The 21,917-nt window shown below is 38.2% G+C and overlaps 1 protein-coding gene across 1 annotated transcript in view; it reads left to right on the forward strand.

The window, feature by feature from the left end:
- LOC107828601 (uncharacterized protein At4g17910) overlaps nt 1-21,917 on the forward strand; it is a 41,181-nt gene that overhangs the window by 17,145 nt on the left and 2,119 nt on the right. The window contains exons 4-14 of the mRNA XM_075246890.1: nt 2,406-2,575; nt 2,833-2,906; nt 3,023-3,098; nt 3,198-3,287; nt 3,986-4,059; nt 16,748-16,835; nt 17,733-17,859; nt 17,939-18,043; nt 19,527-19,656; nt 19,767-19,818; nt 19,924-19,968. Of these exons, the coding sequence (XP_075102991.1) occupies nt 2,406-2,575; nt 2,833-2,906; nt 3,023-3,098; nt 3,198-3,287; nt 3,986-4,059; nt 16,748-16,835; nt 17,733-17,859; nt 17,939-18,043; nt 19,527-19,656; nt 19,767-19,818; nt 19,924-19,968 (1,031 nt within the window). The remainder of the gene's footprint in view (nt 1-2,405; nt 2,576-2,832; nt 2,907-3,022; nt 3,099-3,197; nt 3,288-3,985; nt 4,060-16,747; nt 16,836-17,732; nt 17,860-17,938; nt 18,044-19,526; nt 19,657-19,766; nt 19,819-19,923; nt 19,969-21,917) is intronic.

A 21,917-nucleotide genomic window follows, 5' to 3' on the forward strand; every position in this document is an offset into this window, starting at 1 on the left:
CTTTGTGTTTTATCGACATTCTGCTCCTAATCTGTGTATTTATCTGGTGGTTTATGTTGATGATATTGTTATTACTAGCAATGATCAGGATGGTATTACTAATCTGAAGCAGCATCTCTTTCGGCACTTAGACTAAGGATCTGGGCAGATTGAAGTATTTTCTAGGTATTGACGTCGCTCAGTCTAGCTCAGGTATTGTTATTTCACAGTGAAAGTATGCCTTAGACATTCTTGAGTAGACTGGAATGATAGGCTGCAGACATGTTGACACTCCTATGGATCTGAATGCTAAGCTTCTGCCAGGACAGGGGAACCTCTTAGAGATCCTACGAGATATAGGAGATTGGTTGGCAAATTGAATTACCTCACAGTGACTAGACCTGACATTTCTTTTCCGGTGAGTATTGTAATTCAGTTTATGGATTCTTCCTGTGATAGTCACTTGGATGTAGTTGTTCGCATTCTTCGGTATATAAAGTCAGCTCCAGGCAAAGGGTTACTATTCAAGGATCGAGGCCACGAGCAGATTGTTGGGTACACAGATACTGATTGGGCAGGATTACCTTCTGATAGATGTTCTACGTCTGGATATTGTGTTCTAGTAGGGGATAATTTGGTCTCTTGGAAGAGCAAGAAACAGAATGTAGTTGCTCGATCTAGCGCCAAAGCCGAATATCGGGCCATGGCTATGGCAACGTGTGAGCTAGTTTGGGTCAAGCAGTTGCTCAAGGAGTTGAAGTTCGGAGAAATCAACAAGATGAAAGTCATGAAACTGGTGTGTGATAATCAAGCTGCTATTCATATTGCGTCAAATCCGGTATTCCATGAGAGGACTAAACACATTGAGATCGACTGTCACTTTGTCAGAGAAAAGATACTCTCAGGAGATATTGTTACAAAATTTATAAAATCGAATGATCAGCTAGCAGATATTTTCACCAAGTCTCTTTATGGTTCTCGTATTAATTATATCTGTAACAAGCTCGGTACATATGATTTATATGCACCGGCTTGAGGGGGAGTGTTAAGTAGTTAGTCATGTATAGTGTCCCACATCGGGAAGTAGATACCTATTATTATGTAATCACTGTATATAAATAGGCATTGTACCATACTTTAATTTATTAATAAGATTTTTCTCCCGTGCATTGTCACATACTTTATTGAGGAGATACCGTCAGTGTGGCCTTTCTCAAGCGGTCATTAGAAACTAAGAACAATCACCTGGTGGAAGTTGAGGTGCACTCAAGCAGGCCAGGACACTACCGTTATTTTAAAAAAAAGACCATTCTAGTTGTGATATTGTACTTGCAGTGGAAATTTGATTACTCGTTGTACCTAACATTGGTAACGTAGTGTTATCTCAATTTCTTTCAACCCCCAAAAAGAAAAATGTTGAGTTGCCTAATAGATATTACAAATGTGAAAAGGAATTACAGAAAGGAGATGAACATATTTGAGATGGACGTATTAAGACAAGTTCTGAGGATATGTACTTCTCTTTCATTGTGGAGAAACAGGATGTCGAAGCTTTCTAGACCAAAAAAGCCATTGAAGCGTATGTTGCTCGGACTCTTCAAAAATGCGTGTCGGATCCTCCAAAAGTAGTGTACTAAGGATCCGAGCAACATAGTTGAAATAAGAGGATGAAACGAGAAAATCCTAACGCAAGAATTCCAAAAACTAGAACAGATGAGTAATTGCTTACCCGTTTCACTTGGCCAAAACAAGCTCTGAGTTAAGAAGTTGTGAGTGAATCTCGTAATGCTTTTTTTTTTAATGACGGTGAAGTTTGGGCCAGCTTGCGTGCACCTTGGCTATTCCACCGGGTACCTGTCACCTCCCACTTGCACAGGTTGCAGTAACTCTGACCACCGAGGCTTAGGCAGATGGAAAGAAATCACCTAGTATTTTTGTCTCCATTGGGATTTGAACCCGAGACCTCATGATTCTCCTCTTACTTCATTGACCTCTAGAGCACACCCTTGGGTGCAATCTCGTAACGCTGTTAAGTGAAAAGAAAAATGTCTTCTTGGAGAAAACACCAAATACATTAAGTCTTTATCAATTTTACAACCAACTAAAATCTTTTACTAATGTGTTGATCCTGTAGTGGTTTATGAATTTCTTGAAGACCTGTACCCTTTAGGGTGATCATTGTTGCTGAAACTGATAAGTGCTTGATTTGTTATACTGTTTCACTTAAGAAATCCTAACACTGAGTTTGTGACTCTAGTTGCTATTTATTTCCATTTCCTTTTCTTTTTCATTTGTTTCTAGGTCCATTACTTTATCACTATACCCCCTTGTTAGGCATCTGATCCTCCATAGGGAGTTTGCATTGATCATGCAGTTTTAGTTATATGAAGCTAACATAGTGTTATTGTCTCTATTTCTCAATTCAGGTCCTAATTCTGCAGAGGCCTTGTTGAAGAAAGATGATAACATTACATCATCAAAAAAGAAAGATGATAACATTAATGTGGTTGTTTGTAATAAGAACATGGGATCATATCTTGCTGGGGTGACACTTGATGTCCTCTGGATTGTTTTTCCAGCCATTTTATGTTTAACTGTAAGTGTTCTCCGTCTGTGCTATAATACTAACAGTGGTTATGTTTCATTTTATCAAGTCAAATGAGTGAAGCAATAAGTTCTTTATTTGTTTTGACATCTGAATGAATATGAAAAAATATTAAGTTGTTGACTTGTTATTATTTCTAGTCATTTGTTGATATAGTAGTTGTTTCCTGCGTGCTAGATGATCTTAAGTTTTGACAACTTCATTTAATACCTGATGTTCATAATAGATAAAACAACATTCGATCTCAGATTCTGGCAGATTGGACATATATTAATGCAGTTGTGATGACCTTGTTGGTGGCTTTCTTCGTTGTAGCTAGAAGGTGATCAATCACATAATTCATATCTGATATCCAGAATTCTATCGCCATTCCATTAACCTGTTTACATGTATTTCATGTGGCTTCTTGTATGTAAAGGTACTTCATGTTCAATGCAGATCTGGATTTTCTGTTTCTCAGGAAGAGGGGGTCCGATCTCTCAGGACAAATATATCTGCATATATGGTTTCTATGGTATGCAGAATAATCATTATTTACATAATGCTTTCATCTACTTTATTCACCTTTCATTTCTGGAGTTACTATTTATGTCTTTAGGGATGATTGCTGCAGAATCTTCTGACATGCGTATGTATTCTGGCTGTTGACTTCAAGATATTTCCTAGAAGATATGCTAAAACAGAGACCTATGGTACTGGCTTGGTAAACTACTATCTGGATTCTTTTGCCATACTTTGCTAAAACCTTGGTGCATGCACTGAAGTGCCGCTTGAATGATGCAGAGCAACCCCAACCTGCAGTTTGCTTTGTTATAAGGCTTAAACGCAGTTCTAGCGATCTTTTAACTAAACTGGAGCTAGGTTTTAGATTTCATCAGTTTATTATTTTCTTTGCATCAAGTTTCTTTAAGAATCTACAAAAGTAGGATTGAGCTATCCTTAGCAAATCTGTGTTTGACAGTTAAACCGTTGTAAGATTAAGGGTTATTTCTGGAAGGAACAGAATGGATGGTTTGGTGCTATTGTTTCTAGAATAAACAAGGAGTGTTTTATGTCATTGCTAGTGTTACTGTATATACACTCATGTTGTTCCAAATATAGCAAGTTACCTCATATGGTTCTGAAAGTTGATTCTTCTGTCTCATTTTAGGCATTGACATGTTAAACGAATCCGGGGTAGCTTTTCACAAAAATGGCTTATTTGCAAGTTGTCATAATGTTTTCTTTTCTCAATTCTTCATTCATTTTTCAGTCTCACAGTATTGAGCTCAACATCATTGATTCATTGTTTCTGTTTAAGTTCTTCATACTGGTTGTCAACTTAATACTTTCTCATGAAACTTTTACGTAATGTAAAATGGAGCTGAAATTAGGCACCTTATGTTTACCTTCTTATGTCAGATGGACATTGGAGTAGGTTCGTTTATTGTGGCAAATGCATTGGTTTCACGGCAGGCACGTGGAATTGCAAAAATGTAAGTGATGATTCTCGATTTGAATTTTTATCATGAGCTTTGATGAGATGTTACCTCTTGCAGATGGTGCTATATAGTTTGGCCTAATTCTCTTAAGAGTATTCAGGCTATTACTCCTATATTCTCTCTGTGGCAACCAAACTAGTTAATTGTGCCTGTAAATGAACCATGTCAAAATAGCTGGTGGAAAGCAAAAGAAAAATAAATACAGCGCCAGAGTGAATTGTTACTTGAACTGACTTTTCCTTGCCTGCTTTGATATTTTCCCCTAGTTTATTTGTTGCACGCTTAGTTTATGGCTAACCGATAAGAGTTGAAAATAGTACCACTCAATCACGCAAGTAGGCCGAATTTCTCTAGTTAAGTTTGCACCTAGAAAGCTTCAATGATAACTCAATAATGATGCCCTAAATAAAGAATGTGGATGGCTAAAGAATTTTTTTTCTTTTAATTAAGTAATGCAATAAAACCTCGTCATGTTCATCCTCACTAATATCCCATACAAAAAAGAAAAAAAAACTTTTTTGGTCTGGATGTGATGTTTGATGTCCAAAACTCACTGACCTTTTGGCATTTCATCAGATTCATAAGGTGCTTGAATGGAAAAAATAAGATGCACATAATTCTTTTATTTTTAATTGATTAGAAGGCATTAAAATAGAAGGCATTTAAAGAATGGTGTTGCCAGTGGAATGCTTTTCAGTTTCATTATTGGGAAGAAATGGACATTGAGCCTAACTCAACCTCAAAAGATAGCTCATGAGGATTTCCCAAGACCATGTAAGGAGACAAACAACCCATTCCTCCATCACTGTGGGGCACTTAACACCCCTGCACGCCCAAACCTGCCAACTGGAGCTGGACAACATAATATGCGGGCCTAACATTGGGACACATAGTAACAGGGATGGGCTTGGCTCTGATACAATGTAATGTAACAAGGTAATGGAGGAATTTCTCTTCTATATCATTGCAAGAAGTACAAGATATAAATACATGAACGTTGAATTTAAATAAGGAAAGAATCAAAAGAAAAATCCTACAAATCTGCTATCTATATGTGGTCTTTGTACATTGCTAAAAAGTAGGTCTAGGCTTGATCACACCCAACTCTAGTACATTGCTAAGCGGTCGCTGCAAATATAATCCGGTCTAAAAATCCGGAGTCGAATCCCACAGAGAACTAAAGTTTAGCTACAACTGTTGACTATCACTAAGAAGACAAGCTCGAACAATTTCTAAACTATAAATATTAAGATTCTTATATCTAATTAACTAACAAATTATAGTAGATTAACAACTAAAGATACTACGGGTTGGAGAAAAGATTAAGGAGGTTTAGAGTTATGATTTTCCCAATTGTCGAAATCCTTCCCGCTACGTCTTCTCTAATTTCGCCTAAGTATTCTCTACTGATCATGAGCACTCGACTTATCGTAATTCTCTCTCGAGCAACTACAACAATGTACTAGACACTAGTCATATTCTCTCGAATTACGCTAGCTCGTACTTTTTCACCGCTCACTATGATCACGTCAAAGCTTCGTTACCTCTAGTCCTGCTTTTAAACCCGCCGTATTGATCTCTCATATATGTTAGGAGTGACGTTCACAACCACCTAACTATGTACTCTTTTTCAAGCAATACATAATAAATAGGCACCGTTAATTGAGAGCTCTTCAATTAACTAAAATAAGCACATAGTTGAACAAATAGAAAAATTCAAAGACTCAATTATATCAAAACGTATCAAGAATTCATCTTACAAAAGGTTTCATCGAAATCCTAGATAACAAATTAGCTATTCATAATAGTATGCAAAACTACAATACTAGAATTCATAAACAATAATGAAAATAGGAAGAAGAAAGTGAAAAACTCGTAGAAGAATTTTTCGCCTTGCTCCTTGTGTGTTCTTGCCTCCTTAGGTCGATTCCCTCTCTAATGATGTCTTTCCCTAAAAAAACTAACTTTAAGGGGTATTTATAGGGTAGGGGCCGAATTCTACATGTCCAAAACTAATGAGGAATTAAAATTTGCTCGGATGGCATCGTCGGCGTGAGGCACTGTCTATGGCGCCATTGTTTCGACGCAAGGCACTGTCTGGGGCGCCAATGACAGTGCCCTGGACAATGCCTTGCACTATCTATGGCACTGTTGCTTTTGTGCAAGGCTCTGTCTGGGGCGCCAATGACAGTGCCCTGGACAATGCCTTGCACTGTTTATGGCACTGTTGTTTTGTTGCTTTGCACTTCTTCTTTTATTGCTCCATTTTTTAGCTCTGAGGTACCATTCCGTGCAACGTTTCTCCAATTCATGTCCAAGCATTACTACACGTGAAATAAGTTCTATTAAGCAATTGTCGCACAAATTAGCATCCAAACAACAAGCAAGTAGGGTAAATAACGTCAAAATATATGGAATTATAGCACGAAATCAACACCCCATACTTAAATGTTACTCGCCCTCGAGTCAACCAACCAAACACTTCCTCTTCAAGGACCCAACAAGCCACACATTCACAGCACACTACACCTATGACCATGGTTGATAGTAATAATTAAGCTCTAGCATATGCTGTCAACACTTCCCATACTCATGCCCAATTTCAAAACATCCAACCCAGGAGCAACATGATTATAGCAATCCTAGCCTCGAAAACTAACTCAATGTTACAATGCACCCGAGGCTTGAATACTTAATCTAACAGAGATGTCTAATATTGTTACTTATCCTTTGTGAAACCATGTGCCCTCACAATAAAACAAAGAGTAAGCAGTCCACACATCCAAATCACATGATCAAATATATTTTAAGGACTCACACATATGAAGACAAATCACTCACTCTCTCAAAGAAGTCACATGCACGCAAAAGGTACCATAGGCTTGCCCATTATGTAAACCTCTACTAATGTAGGCCAGCTCGGTCCGAAATCAACTAAGACTTTATTATGGTTGTAATGTGGGCTAAGGGACGGGTAGGATATATTTAGGATATAGTGGCTAACCTCCTAAGCACTTTAACACATCACGTATTCAACTTTAAGCGCAAAATTCCTTCAATCCACTTCAATCATCACAAGATAGCTCACCCCGGAATACTTTTCCTTTTTCTTTACGCATTGCTTCAGATCACATCCACTAGCAAAAATAAGAAACCTTTATTTATTTATTTCTTCGTTCCTTCTTTTCTTTTTTTACCTTGCCGCTAATGGATTTTTATTTAAAACACAACTGCACATTTCTTCCTTTTATTGGTTCCACTCAAAAGCTACCCCAAGTTTCTTCATTACTTCTTTCTAGCGTTCTCTTTACAATTCATGTGCTTTAAGAGGTATAACGATCAAAATAATTCAATTAAGAACAAAAGGAGATAGGCTTGTAATGCGGGTGCCAAAAGAAAGGCTTATAGGCTCAAAAGGGTAACTAAGGATGATTTTATTTGTGATAAGCAACAAAACTCAAAAAGATCAAAGAAAGCCTAACATCACTTTTCAAACCGAGCAACATCTAGGATTTCGCTTCAATTCACATTCCGGGCAAGTTCTAGACCCACATGCAATTGTGAGAAGGCACGGGAGAAAATATGTTATTGATATTAGATGAACAATACAATACAAGAGGTCCTTATTTATAGCTATACTATACAAGGACATACTATTCTTCTACCAATGTGGGACAATACTACACTATATACATGCTATAAACTAACACTCCCCCTCAAGCAGGTGCATACAAATCATATGTACCGAGCTTGTTACATATATAACCAATACGAGGACCAGTGAGAGACTTGGTGAAAATATCTGCAAGTTGATCATTCGACCTCACAAACTTTGTAGCAATCTCTCCTGAAAGTATCTTTTCCCTGACGAAGTGACAATCAATCTCAATGTGTTTAGTTCTCTCATGGAACACCGGATTTGATGCAATATGAAGGGCGGCTTGATTATCGCACACAAGTTCCATCCGACTGATTTCACCAAATTTTAACTCCTTGAGCAGTTGTTTGGTCCAGACTAGCTCACATGTTGCCATAGTCATTGCTCGATATTCTGCTTCTGCATTAGACCGAGCAACTACATTCTGTTTCTTGCTCTTCCAGGACACCAAATTTCCTCCTACTAAAATACAATATCCAGACGTAGAACGTCTATCAGAAGGTGATCCTGCCCAATCAGCATCTGAGTATCCAATGATCTGCTCATGACCTCGATCCTCAAAGAGTAACCCTTTGCCTGGAGCCGATTTTATATATCGAATAGTGCGGACAACTGCATCCCAATGACTATCACAGGGAGAATTCATAAACTGACTTACAACACTCACAGGATAAGAAATGTCGGGTCTAGTCACTGTGAGATAATTTAATTTTCCAACCAGCCGTCTATAGCTTGCAGGATCGCTAAGCGGCTCCCCCTATCCTGGCATAAGTTTAGAATTTGGATCCATCGGAGTGTCAACAGGTCTGCAACCTATCATCCCCGTCTCCTCAAGAATGTCTAAAGCATATTTTCTTTGAGAAATAACAATACCTGAGCTAGACTGGGCAACCTCAATACCTAGAAAGTACTTCAATCTGCCTAGATCCTTAGTTTGGAAGTGCTAGAAGAGATGCTGCTTCAGATTGGTAATACCATCCTGATCATTGCCAGTAATAACAATATCATCAACATAGACTACCAGATAAATACAGAGACTTGAAGCAGAGTGTCGATAAAACACAGAGTGATCAGCTTCACTACGAATCATGCCAAACTCCCGGATAACCGTGCTGAACTTACCAAACCAGGCTCAAGGAGACTGGTTTAGACCATAAAGTGACCGACGCAAGCGACATACAAGGCCTCGAGACTCCCCTTGAGCAACAAAACCAGGTGGTTGCTCCATATAAACCTCATCCTCAAGATCACCGTGAAGAAAGGCATTTTTAATGTGCAGCTGATAGAGGGGCCAATGACGAACCGCAGCCATGGATAGAAAAAGGCGGACTGAAGCCACTTTAGCCACGGGAGAGAAGGTATCACTGTAATCGAGCCCAAATATCTGAGTATATCCTTTGGCAACAAGACGGGCCTTAAGTCGATCAATCTGTCCATCGGGACCAACTTTGACTGCATAAACCCAACGACAACCAACAGTAGATTTACCTAAGGGAAGAGGAACAAGCTCCCAAGTACCACTTGTATGTAAAGCAGACATCTCGTCACTCATAGCCTGTTGCCATCCTGGATGAGACAATGCTTCACCAGTAGACTTAGGGATGGAAACCGAGGACAAAGAAGATATAAAAGCATAATGGGGAGATGACAGACGATGATAGCTCAAACCGACATAATGAGGATTAGGGTTAAGTGTGGTCCGTATACCTTTCCGAAGTGCAATCGGTGTACTAGGAGCAGGGTCCGCAGCAGGAGCAGGGTCAGGTGCAGGACGAGAACCAGTTGGGCCTGATGGAAGACGCAAACGACGATGATAAGTCAAGAGTGGTGTTCCTGTGGCTAGGGAACTAGGGGGAATAACACTAGACTCCTCAACGGTTGGTACGGATGAAACCTCTGTGGTCGAAGGTGGAGGAGGAGCTATAGTAAACTTCTCAAAGGTCGGTATAGGTAAGACCTCAGATATATCATGGTGGTCAGCAGAGGTAAAGAAAGGTTTAGACTCAAAAAATGTGACGTCAGCTGACATAAGGTACCTACGAAGATCTGGAGAATAACAACGATATCCCTTCTGAGCACGAGAATAACCAAGGAAAACACACTTGAGAGCACGAGGAGCTAACTTATCTTTCCCAGGGGCTAAGTTATGAACAAAACACGTGCTCCCAAAAATACGAGGTGGAAGAGAGTATAAGGGTGACTGGGGAAACAATATTGAATGCGGAATCTGATTCTTGATGGGAGATGAAGGCATCCGATTAATCAAATAACAAGTTGTGAGAACTGCATCGCCCCAAAAACGCAACGGAACACGAGATTCAATTAGAAGTGTGCGAGCAGTCTCAATAAGGTGCCTATTCTTTCTCTCAGCAACCCCATTTTGCTGAGGGGTATAAGGACAAGATGTCTGATGAATAATTCCTTGAGAAGTCATAAACTGCTGAAATTGAGAAGATAAATATTCTAAGGCATTATCACTGCGAAAAATGCGAATAGAAACACCAAATTGGTTTTTGATTTCAGCACAGAAACTCTGGAATATAGAAAATAACTCAGAACGATCTTTCATTAAGAAAAGCCAAGTACATCTTGAATAATCATCAATGAAACTGACAAAATAACAAAATCCCAAGGATGAACTGACTCTACTAGGACCCCATATATCAGAATGAACTAAGGAGAAGACAGACTCTGCATGACTCTCAACACTACGCGAAAAGGAGGCTCGAGTATGTTTCCCAAGTTGACACGACTCACAATCTAATGTAGACAAACTAGATAAACTAGGCACCATCTTCTGAAGTTTGGATAAACTCGGATGTCCTAAACGTCTGTGGATTAGATCTGGAGGATCTGTAACTAGACATGTTGTGGAAGGACTGAGTGAGTTAAGGTAGTAAAGGCCTTCTGATTCACGTCCTGTACCAATTGTCTGTCCCGTACTGCGGTCCTGCATAGTAAAAGAATCGTCAATAAAATATATACCACAATGGAGGGCACGAGTCAAACGACTAACAGATGCAAGACTAAAAGGACAGCCAGGGACATAAAGAACGGAATCTAGGGTGATAGAAGACAAGGGATTAGCTTGTCCAACTCCTTTTGCCTTAGTTTGACATCCATTGGCTAAAGTAACAGTGGGAAGAGACTGTGAATATACAATATTTGACAAAAGTGATATATTACCAGAGATGTGATCAGAAGCGCCTGAGTCCATGACCAATGGGCCAAGAGTGCTAGACTGGGAAACACAAGCAAAAGAATTACCAGTAACGGAAGTATCAGTCTGAGCAACTGAGGCTACTTGTGGAGATGTCTGCTTACTTGCTCGATACTGAATGAGCTCATTATATTCTTCTTTAGATAAAGAAAATCCTTGGTTACCTGGAGTCTCGGTCTAAGCAATGTAAGCATTTTTGGGTGGACGACCATGTAAGGAATAGCACATTTCACGAGTGTGTCCAAGTTTGTGACAATAAGAACACTTAGGTCTAGATCTTCCAAAACGACCTCCTCCTCGTCTATGCTCTATAGTTTGAGATGCCCGAGCATCCATTGTCTGGGATGCAAGAACAGAGGAATCAAGTATCTGTGATGAGATCACTGGTGGACTTGGTGCTGCAGCAAGGCGGAGTAATCGAGAGAATAATTCATCAACTGTCGGGACAGACGGACTAGCCAAAATCTGGTCGCGTACTGAATCAAGATCATTAGGAAGTCCAGCGAGAGTAAGAACGAGAAACATCTTCTGTCGTTGCTCTTGTTGTTTTTCTACACTAGCAGAAACTGGCATCAACTTCTCAAATTCCTCCATAACTGCCTGTACTTGACCCAAGTAAGTAGACATATCCAATTCCTGCTTCTTTAAGTTTGTCATCCGTGATATCACATCATAGAAGCGAGATATGTCATTAGTGTATAAGGTGCGTGTGCCTTTGCCCAAACCAAATAACATGTCTGGAATGGACGAAACAAGGGCATCAACTTGGAATCAATAGATCGCCACAAGATGCTACATAACTGAGTATCGATTTTTGCCCAAAGTGCTATTGCCTTTTCATCTCCATCGCTAGACTGTTTGATTAGATGATTTTGAACACCTTGACCTCTACACCATAACTCGACAGATGAAGCCCAAGCTAAGTAGTTTGAACCTCCCATTAAAGGTTCCGAGGTAATAATAGCACTAGAGCTTCCAGAACTCATGTTTCTAGACCCAAAAGCATCAAATCCCAAAGACATTGTTGCAAATTATTACCAAATAGGAGAAAGAATCAACTGTAATCCACTGAAATAGTGTACGGAAACACAAAAACAGAATACTGAAATACTGTAGCTGCCGGAATCTACTGTAGCTGTCAGAATAGTGCTGTAGCTGTCGGAAAAAACTCAAAGTTGTCGGAATGAAATGAAAACAGTAGGGGTAGGATCGGAATTACTAGGCGACTCAACTGTTCTGAAGGAAGATTTTCAAAAAATGGCCGGAAGTGGTCGTACGCGCCGGCGCGTGAGCTCACGCGCGTGAGCTTTTGGTGGCGCGTGAGGAGGCTGCTGCCGGAGTTTTTCACTGGGGTTTGGTCGCCGGACAGTTACGACTCTTGTGGTAGTGTTGGATTTTGCACAACACTGACAGAAATGAAGGAATCGCTGGAATTTATGCACAACGATTTCTCTTTCCCGGAATCGCTGGAATTTATGCACAGCGATAAGTCTCTCACAATTGCTCTGATACCATGTGAGAAGGCACGGGAGAAAATATGTTATTGATATTAGATGAACAATACAATACAAGAGGTCCTTATTTATAGCTATACTATACAAGGACATACTATTCTTCTACCAATGTGGGACAATACTACACTATATACATGCTGTAAACTAACATCCTTAACTTCATGTGTGCAGTGTAAATGTTAAGGACATAGTATCCTTAATTTTATGAGTGTTGTGTAAATATTAAGTGCATGGTGTCCTTAACTTCATGAATGCCGTATAAATATTAAGGATAAAGTGTCATGTATTTGCACCACATGTTATTCATTTTTACCAAGGCATCATCATATATTTAAAACTAAAAGAAGGTGAAACACATGCCAAAACCTAAGTATGCAACCCATCAAACAAGTCAAAAGGTACAAATCACATCAGTTCTTCTCCTTTATTTCCTACATACTACTCTAAAAGTAAAAACTAAAAAAAACTAAATCTACTACCCAGTTCAAGTTACATCTCATGGAAAAGAACCGAGGCACGAAGAAAAACCACGGAGGATTATTACTATCTAAGGAAAATAAAAAAAAGACATGTTTTTGTATTTTCCTATTTTCTAATTTCTTTTGTATATTTTGTTTAGACTTAAATCCCTCAAGAAAATTGTTTAGGAAATCCATCGTTAGAAAAAATTCAATTTTGTTTTCCAAAAAAAAAATTATCTATTAAACTAACACAACTAAAATAGCACAGAAAGTCACCCAGACAATCTCTTCACCTCACACTTAAAATTATATATTGTCCCCAATGTACAACATAAATAATAAGAGGGTAAAAGAAACTTTCTGGTAGGCCAAAGGCCGAAGCATTAGCAGCTCATGGGGTACTCAGACTTCTCCCGGATATTTTCTTTTGTGCGGGCACCCCACACTTAGTTCTAACCATATGGCTTGATGTTGCATCCTTCCAATAGCTATGCTTCCCATGCTTCTAAAAAATCAAAAACGACACTATAAAAATAATTCAATAAGAAAATAATTAAAAAAAACTAAAAATAAAAGAAAGCAGTAAAGTTGGGTTGCCTCCCAACAAGCGCCTGATTTAACGTCGCGGCACGACATGAACCACTTTCTGCCTCCACCTCGAGCTTATGAATTGAACCCCCAATTTGGCTTCAAGTTTTCGGTTATGCTCCAGGGGTAGTGGAACAAATCTAATTGGCCCAAGCAACCATTGTACTATTCTACACTTCTTGGCTTTTAGATGAGGTATGTAGTCCTGTCTTTCTGACAAGAAAAATTCCAGAATGTAGGCACCTTGTTCCTCATTCCTTGACTCCTCAATCGGCTCGGATGACTCTATTTCCATATCATCATCCAAGCAAAATGTGGAAAAATGTTTGGAGTGAGGACCAATGTGCTCAAACACATGAACTTCAGGACTTTCAACATCTCAACATCAATGATACTAGAGTCAACAAAATTTAAATCCTCAATGTCCTTGGCTGACTCTAGTCTCACTTCTTCAACATTGACATCCTCAAATTGTAGTTGGCTAGGTTATTGATGTTCTACTCTGACCTCCTCAATTAGCACCTCAAATTCACGCTTTTCTTGGCTGTTATCCCCAAAATTGGCTTGCTGAGCATTAAAAGCTTCAACCAGTTGACTCACCTGAGCCTCCAAGTTGCAAATAGTTGCCTCTTGCCTTTCTATCTGCAGTTGTTTCTCATTATTTTGTTCCAGAAGGCACTTTAACATATCCTTGATCTCTTTCAGGTCCGCATCCCCAGGTTCTTTGTTCCTATTAACTTTACAAGAAAAAGTAGAACCATCATAGTAAGGGGTTGGGGGAGGATAAGAAATATAAGCACAACCATGAAAGTGACCATTTTTACCATCACACACATTCCACAAATAAGATTGAGTTGGTGCACATAACTCGCTCTCGGGAATATTTTAATAATTTTGACACGGGTGGTTTCCTTCACAATATGTATGAGGATCAATAGTAGAATTTTCTACACCTAAATTCCCATAATTCCAAGATGTCATATTTCTCAAATCAATAGTTAGAATAAAATAAAAAAAATAAAATAAAACAAAACAAAACAAAATGAAAGTTCAAACTTGAAACCTAGCAATATATACAGCTACAACTACACCGTTAGTTCCCCGGCAACGGCGCCAAAATTTGATCACGTCCAACTCTAGTCCTAAAAAGGATAAGCGGTCGCAGCAAATATAATCCGGTCTAAAAGTTCGGAGTCGAATCCCACAGAGAACTAAGGTTTAGCTACAACTGTTGACTATCACTAAGAAGACAAGCTCGAACAATTCCTAAATTATAAATATTAAGATTCTTATATCTAATTAACTAACAAATTAAAGTAGTAGAGTAACAACTAAAGATACTACAGGTTGGAGAAAAGATTAAGGAGGTCTAGAGTAATGATTTCCCCAATTGTCGAAATCCTTCCCTCTACGCCTTCTATAATTTCGCCTAAGTATTCTCTACTGATCATGAGCACTCGACTTATCGTAATTCTCTCTCGAGCAACTACAACAATGTACTAGACACTAGTCATATTCTCTCGAATTACGCTAGCTCGCACTTTTTCACCGCTCACTATGATCACGTCAAAACTTCGTTACCTCTAATCCTACTTTTAAACCCGCCGTATTGATCTCTCATATACGTTAGGAATGACGTTGTTCAACAACCACCTACCTATGTACTCTTTTTCAAGCAATACATAATAAATAGGCACCGTTAATTGATAGCTCTTCAATTAACTAAAATAAGCACATAGTTGATCTAATAGAAAAATTCAAAGGCTCAATTATATCAAAACGTATCAAGAATTCATCCTACCAAAGGTTTCATCAAAACCCTAGATAACAAATTAGCTATTCAAAATAGTATGCAAAACTACAATACTAGAATTCATAACCAATAATGAAAATAGGAAGAAGAAAGTGAAAAACTCGTAGAAGAATTTTTCGCCTTGCTCCTTGTGTGTTCTTGCCTCCTTAGGTCAATTCCCTCTCTAATGATGTTTCTCCCTCAAAAAACTAACTTTAAGGGGTATTTATTGGGTAGGAGCCGAATTCTACATGTCCAAAACTAATGAGGAATTAAAATTTGCTCGGATGGCATTGTCGGCGCGAGGCATTGTCTATGGCGCCATTGTTTCGGCTCAAGGCACTGTCTGGGGTGCCAATGACAGTGCCCTGGACAATGCCTTGCACTGTCTATGGCACTGTTGTTTCGTTGCCTTGCACTTCTTCTTTTATTGCTCCATTTTTTAGCTCTGAGGTACCATTCCGTGCAACTTTTCTCCAATTCATGTCCAAGCATTCCTACACGTGAAATAAGCTCTATTAAGCGCAATTGTCGCACAAATTAGCATCCAAACAATAAGCAAGTAGGGTAAATAACGTCAAAATATATGGAATTATAGCACGACATGAAGGCTCATTCTTGTAATAATTTCAGATTAGTGCTGCGTTATATGTTTAGAATTGCACAGTGACATATATGTGTCTAAGTTTGCTAATTGTCTGCTATGTCCAAGCTTCTATCAAGGGGTTTTATTTCTAAAGGATGTTGAAAGTATACTGTTCAACAGCATTTAATTCTTCACTACTACGCATTTCCCTTTAATTTGTTGCATCTTCTGTTTGAGTCTAATAAGTTTGAGTGAGGCCTACGGGGTTTGAAATCATGTATTGGAGTTCTTCAGTAGGTTTCACTTAGCAGCGCCGACAAAAATGGCACATGTTTTTGCCCTACAAAATATTCAAAAATATTAATTTCTTTTTATCGAGCTCTGGAAACAGTATGCTACAGATTCCCCTGTATTAGGTACACTGCTGTCGTGTTTTTTCTTAGATCTTTTTGTTCCATGAAATTCCAATTGATTATCCTATTTGATTCATTTGATTCTTTGGGGTGCTTAACATATCTTTCAACTAGTCACCTTTGATGCTTTATATGTTCTCTTGATTCATCAAGAAATAATATTTTTCCGGGAAACCATGTTACAGTACATAACTGATTCCCCTGTACCTGTGCGTTCATATTGAAACATGCAGTCAGATCATGTTTCTTCATTATGAATGTGAGAATTTCTGTTCCATTACTTTTATTCCTCTGATATAAGTAATGGAAGTACAATCAGATCATGTTGTTTCATTCAGAAGTTTAGAACTGTTATTTAATTTCTGGTCTGTAGTATCTATTTGATTCTCTTCTTTTTCTCCTTTAATAAAGAAATCTGGCAGTTTCTTAATAATCTCTTATATTTTCCAGGAATTTGAGAAATGCAATTTCTTCAACTTGTCCACTTATAGTTCTGGGCTTTGCTCGAATCTTTTTCACATCAACTGTGGATTATCAGGTAAACGGAATCCTAATTCCTTTTTGTTGGTCCATTTCAGCCTGTGGTAATGGTGAGTTAATAACTTGAATGTAAAGTGTATCCAACCCCACCCTATATGATACATGCACGAAATTACAAAGAAGCTTTCGAGAATGTTTCATGATAGTTCGTCTCAATCATGAACTTTTGGTTTACTGATCTGTTGTCTGTATTTCTGATTATGGTCAAATATATCTCAACTTTGAACTTATGTTGTTTACTAGTGGTCCCCTTCCTTTGGTTGTCGTCATCCTTTGCAATGTGGATAGCATGCTAAATGACTAGTAATAATCCTAGTTTTTATTTTTTATTTTTTTTATTCTTTTGTTTTTGCACATTATGTTCTCAAAATGACATGTCACTTTATTAATTAGTGTACTGCCAAATTGGCGACAGGATTGCCCAATGTTTTACTTGCATGGTGTAGTCCCTTCCATCGAATAGGGAAGCCAGAACAATAGTCATGTCAAAATTAAAATCCACTATCATCTCATAGAAACGAGACCTTTGGTTTAATGCTTTACAGTTCTATTTCACAAGATATTCTTATTTTCCTGTATTTGGCTACAACGATCATCATAAACTTTTCTCATCATATTGTTCTGTCAAAATGGTAATTTTAGAAGGGTCCATAAGCTTCTAGTCTTGTAGTTTTGAACTTTCTCTCTGACGTACTACTTACCTATGTATGATTCTGTTTGTATGTTGAATTAAATGCATCATATGTCTGTACTAATGGTTACAGATGCTTCTCATGAAATTTACCTGCAAAGTTACTATGTTCCTTTCTTCATCTGCATTTGGTAGGCATTTCTTCAGTCTATATCACTTTCTATGTATTATAGCTGTTAGAAGTCACTCCCTTCCTCATCATAGGTTCACGTTGGTGAATATGGTGTGCACTGGAATTTCTTTTTCACTCTTGCTGCCGTGGCAATTTTGACATCGATGGTTAATCTTTCGCCAAGTAATTGTGGAATTCTGGGCTGGTTTATTCTATTAGGTATTGTTTCAATCTCGGCCCATCTGAAAATTTTGGGTACCTATGCTTTGTAAGCCTATAACGTTCTTTGTCGTTTTAGGATATGAGGTCTTCTTGTTGCTTGGGCTAAATGAATATCTTCTTTCAAGCGAAAGAGGACCTGACATCATCAGCCAAAACAAAGAAGGAATTTTTAGCATTTTTGGTAAGTATTATTGTGAAGTAAAATCTTCATAAAAACATAAAATAAATCTCTCTCTCTCTCTCTCTCCCTCCCTCCCTCCCTCTCTCGCCCGCCATGCGTTTGCTTACTCTCTTGTTGAGTTTTATGGTCTCTTTGTGTCTATCTGGAAATGCTTTGGAGAAGACTGGCTGGTTGCCCCTTTAAGTTTTAACTTGGAATCACAAATTCCAATTTCCACCTTTATCTAGACTTGAGACTAGCTCACATAGGTGGCGTTAAGAAACGGTACCAATATGTCTCTTTTTTTTTAAAGATCTGGGTCGCAATGCTTGTAAAACAAACTAAACTTCACAATATAATTAACCATGATAAGTTCCTAACATGGTACTATTCCGACTAAGGCGATTCACAAATTGTAACTTTATTCTGGCAAGAACTGGGGATTTTATTTAGTTTTTGGGTTTTTCTTTGGTCAGTGTAAGCATACACGTGTAAAACTGCTTCCTAATGCTAATTTATTTGAGCGGAATTATTATGTGAATAATGTGTGGACTTATTTAGGTGAATTTTGAGATGTGGGCCGAGAGAACTGAAGAAAAGATACCTAAATGTAGAAAAAATTATGAACATTTTGTTTCCAAATGCTTATAAATCAAAAGAATAAAAAAAGTTAAGCTAGAGGTAAATTCAGTACGTTCTGGATATTACTGTAAATATTGCAGTAATCACATATTCACATCTTGCAAGTTGATCCATGTAATGTAACTTTATTGTTGTAAGAACTGAGGATTCATTTTCTTTTATGGTTCTTCCTTTGTTGAATCTAGCACACATGTTAACTGTTTCCTATGGTCGAATACAAAGGTGTCAGGTAAGTTTGTAGATTTTGAGACAAATGAACATCCAGATCAACACACACACACACACACACTTGCCACTCCGAAGAAAAATATTTCTTTTCTGATTCTTTTTTGGTTAAATTTTTATTCCTGTGCCGTGCGTTGAATTTCTTTCCCAAATGTCCATCAGAAGGTAAGAACTGTTTATTTGGGAACCCTTTCCTAGAGGATGTCAAAACTCTGACCATGACTTTTCTTTTCAAGGCAGAAAACATGGTTAACGAAGCATTACATTAGCTATTTCTATTTCGTTACACATCTTCGCGAGTTCTTTAATCAAATAACAACAATATACCCAGTGTATTCCCAGTATTCCTACAAGTGGGGTCTGGAGAGGGTAGTATGTATGTTGACCTTACTCGTACCTTGTGGAGGTAGAGAGGTTATTTTCGATCGATTCTCGGCTCAAGAAAAGCATTTCAAAGCAGGTTTGAAATGAGTCGTCTTCAACCAAATGTGATGTTTAATCCATTATATGAGTATCGACTTTAGCTGGGTTGAAGCTGGTTACCATAATATTTTCAGCATTTCCTGTCTTAATTTCCTTGCTTTTTTACGTTATGATTGGAAATTCTGGTTTAGAAGATTATTTCTTTTGATATCAGGTTATTGGGGGTTATACCTTGTTTGCGTCCAACTAGGCAGCTATCTTTTCTTTGGAAAACCTGGAGATGCTGTGTTGAGAACAAACGACTGGGCAAGGATTAGAGTCTGGATTCTTTGTCTTCTACTCTGGTTTGAGCTTCCTCTATGGAGTATTTTTTTGTCTGCTTCTCTGAATGTTTGCTGCCTTGATATATAATTGCTGCTATTTCTAAGCTTGTTGCTTCCTCTTCATGTTGCAGGTTGTTGACAGTTTTTCTAGACATGCACGTTGAGAGGGTTTCTCGCAGAATGGTAGTGTTGTATTGCTCTGGGAGTTTTCCTCTTTTTGTTTTCAGTAAAAAATGTCTTAGTTTTCAGTGTAATTTTATGGCAAGATGACTAATACTCTTTTAACAGTGCAACCTGGCATATGTTACTGTAGTATTGGCTATGAACCTTCAGGTAAGATTCATATAAATTGACTCTGTTACTAAATGTCTCTGGACTTTCCTTCTGCAGTGTGTTTCAAGAATGTTCTTGGCCATTTGTTGCTCTCATCCTTCAAGTCTGTTTCTTTGACACCAATAAATATCACTTAATTCTTTATTGTATCTACTTAGATGCTATTGAAGTTTCTTTTTCATAGTTAGAATGTGGAACGCTCTCTTCCCTGTGGCTCCTTTTGTTTGCTTCATTTTTTGTTTTGTTTTGAGAAAGGTAACAAATTTTACTCCATTTGCACAAAGGCAGTACTAAGAGCCTTATTTACAATTTCGCAAAATGAGCACAGAAAGTTCCCTAGTTCATCTTCCAAGAACTCTAAGATGTTTAACAGTGGTTCTACTAGTTCGACCAATTCCTCTTTACACCAAAAGTGAAATAAAAACAAACAATTCAGCTTAATCTTCTAGATATTGTTGCCTATATCTTCAAAAAATCTTGAGTTTCTTTCCTTTCCAGATGGTCCACCAAACACAAGCCGGAACAGCACTCCACCATTTCTTTTGTCTGACCACTACTTCACAATCATTCCAGCAAGCCAGGAGCTTTCCAGTTGATTTAGGCATGATCCATTTCAACCCTTTTATATTCAAAAAGATTTGCCATAGTTGATCTGTGATCCGACAATGCAAAAAAAGATGGCTATTGCTCTCAGCTTCCCTTCCACATAAGTAGCATCTAGAGCAAAGCCGCATTCCCCTTCTCTTCAAATTCTCTTGTGTTAGACGAGTATTCTTCACAACCAGCCAAACAAAACATTCAACTTTGTATGGTATTTTCACCTGCCAGATGTGTTTCCAAAGCACGATCCAGCCTGCTGACCACTACGGTTCAAAGTTGTGTATGCAGATTTTGTTTGCTTAATTGTTGTAGCTACTCATTCATCTACGCAATGTTTTATGTTCCAAGGTGTAGTAAGGAGTTGTTTCCAGTTGTAGACATGTGAATGGAGTTTGTGCTTGCACACATACATGTGACTCTTATTGGATGATGGAGTTTTGTCTCTTAGAATTCATAGGTTTTCTGATGCCTTCTCTCATCATTTATGCCACGATAAAGTACAAAGTGGGGAAAAACTTGGACCAAGTGTATTAAGAATGATTTCCAACAAGTTTTGATCGGAGATAGTGAGACTAGATGGAGAGGTTATCTCGATCAAATGCTCAATACAAATTGTACGGATGACTTAATTGATCTTCATGCACGTGTGACAGATAGAAAGCTTAGCTAAATTCATAGATAACTTATGTTGAAGTAAAGTATATCATGGAGTATTTAAGGGTAGAAAAGTTTGTGATCCAATTGGTATACTTATAGAGGTTTTGAAGTGCCTTGGTGAAGTTAGAGTGATGGCTAACCAAGCAATTCAATGCTATATATTAAGAAAAGAAAGATGCAAAATGAGTGGAGAAAGAGTAGATTGGTTCCAATATATGAGAACAAAGGAGATAAAGATACGATTTATACAGTAGAACTTTGCGAAAAGAGTGATGGAGCATGGATTTAGGGACATTAAGCGTGACTGAGTGAGTTAATTCTTGGTAGTTTGATAACAGCGAAGATTGATAGAAAGTTTTAGAGGAAGAAAGATATCTACATGAGATGCAGTGAACTACGGAAATCATATGACAGAGTGCGATGAAAGTCCTTTGCAAAGGATCCATATCAAATATAAGTGGTATTAGAGATATGTACGAAAGAGCAGTTACAAGTATGAGAACAGTGGGAAGAGATGCAAAGAGATTTCCGTTAACCCTGGTTTACACAAAAGATCTTCCTTGAACCCGATACCTAACAAAGTGATAGCAAATTCTACACATTGGTTGTGGGACCAACGTTATACACGAGTAGGTGTAGTGTCTCAGGGATACAATATGTCCACAAGATGAATGTCCTAGAAATGCACAAGT

The sequence above is a fragment of the Nicotiana tabacum genome, chromosome 23, assembly GCF_000715075.1.
Source record: "Nicotiana tabacum cultivar K326 chromosome 23, ASM71507v2, whole genome shotgun sequence".
Lineage (NCBI taxonomy): Eukaryota > Viridiplantae > Streptophyta > Magnoliopsida > Solanales > Solanaceae > Nicotiana > Nicotiana tabacum.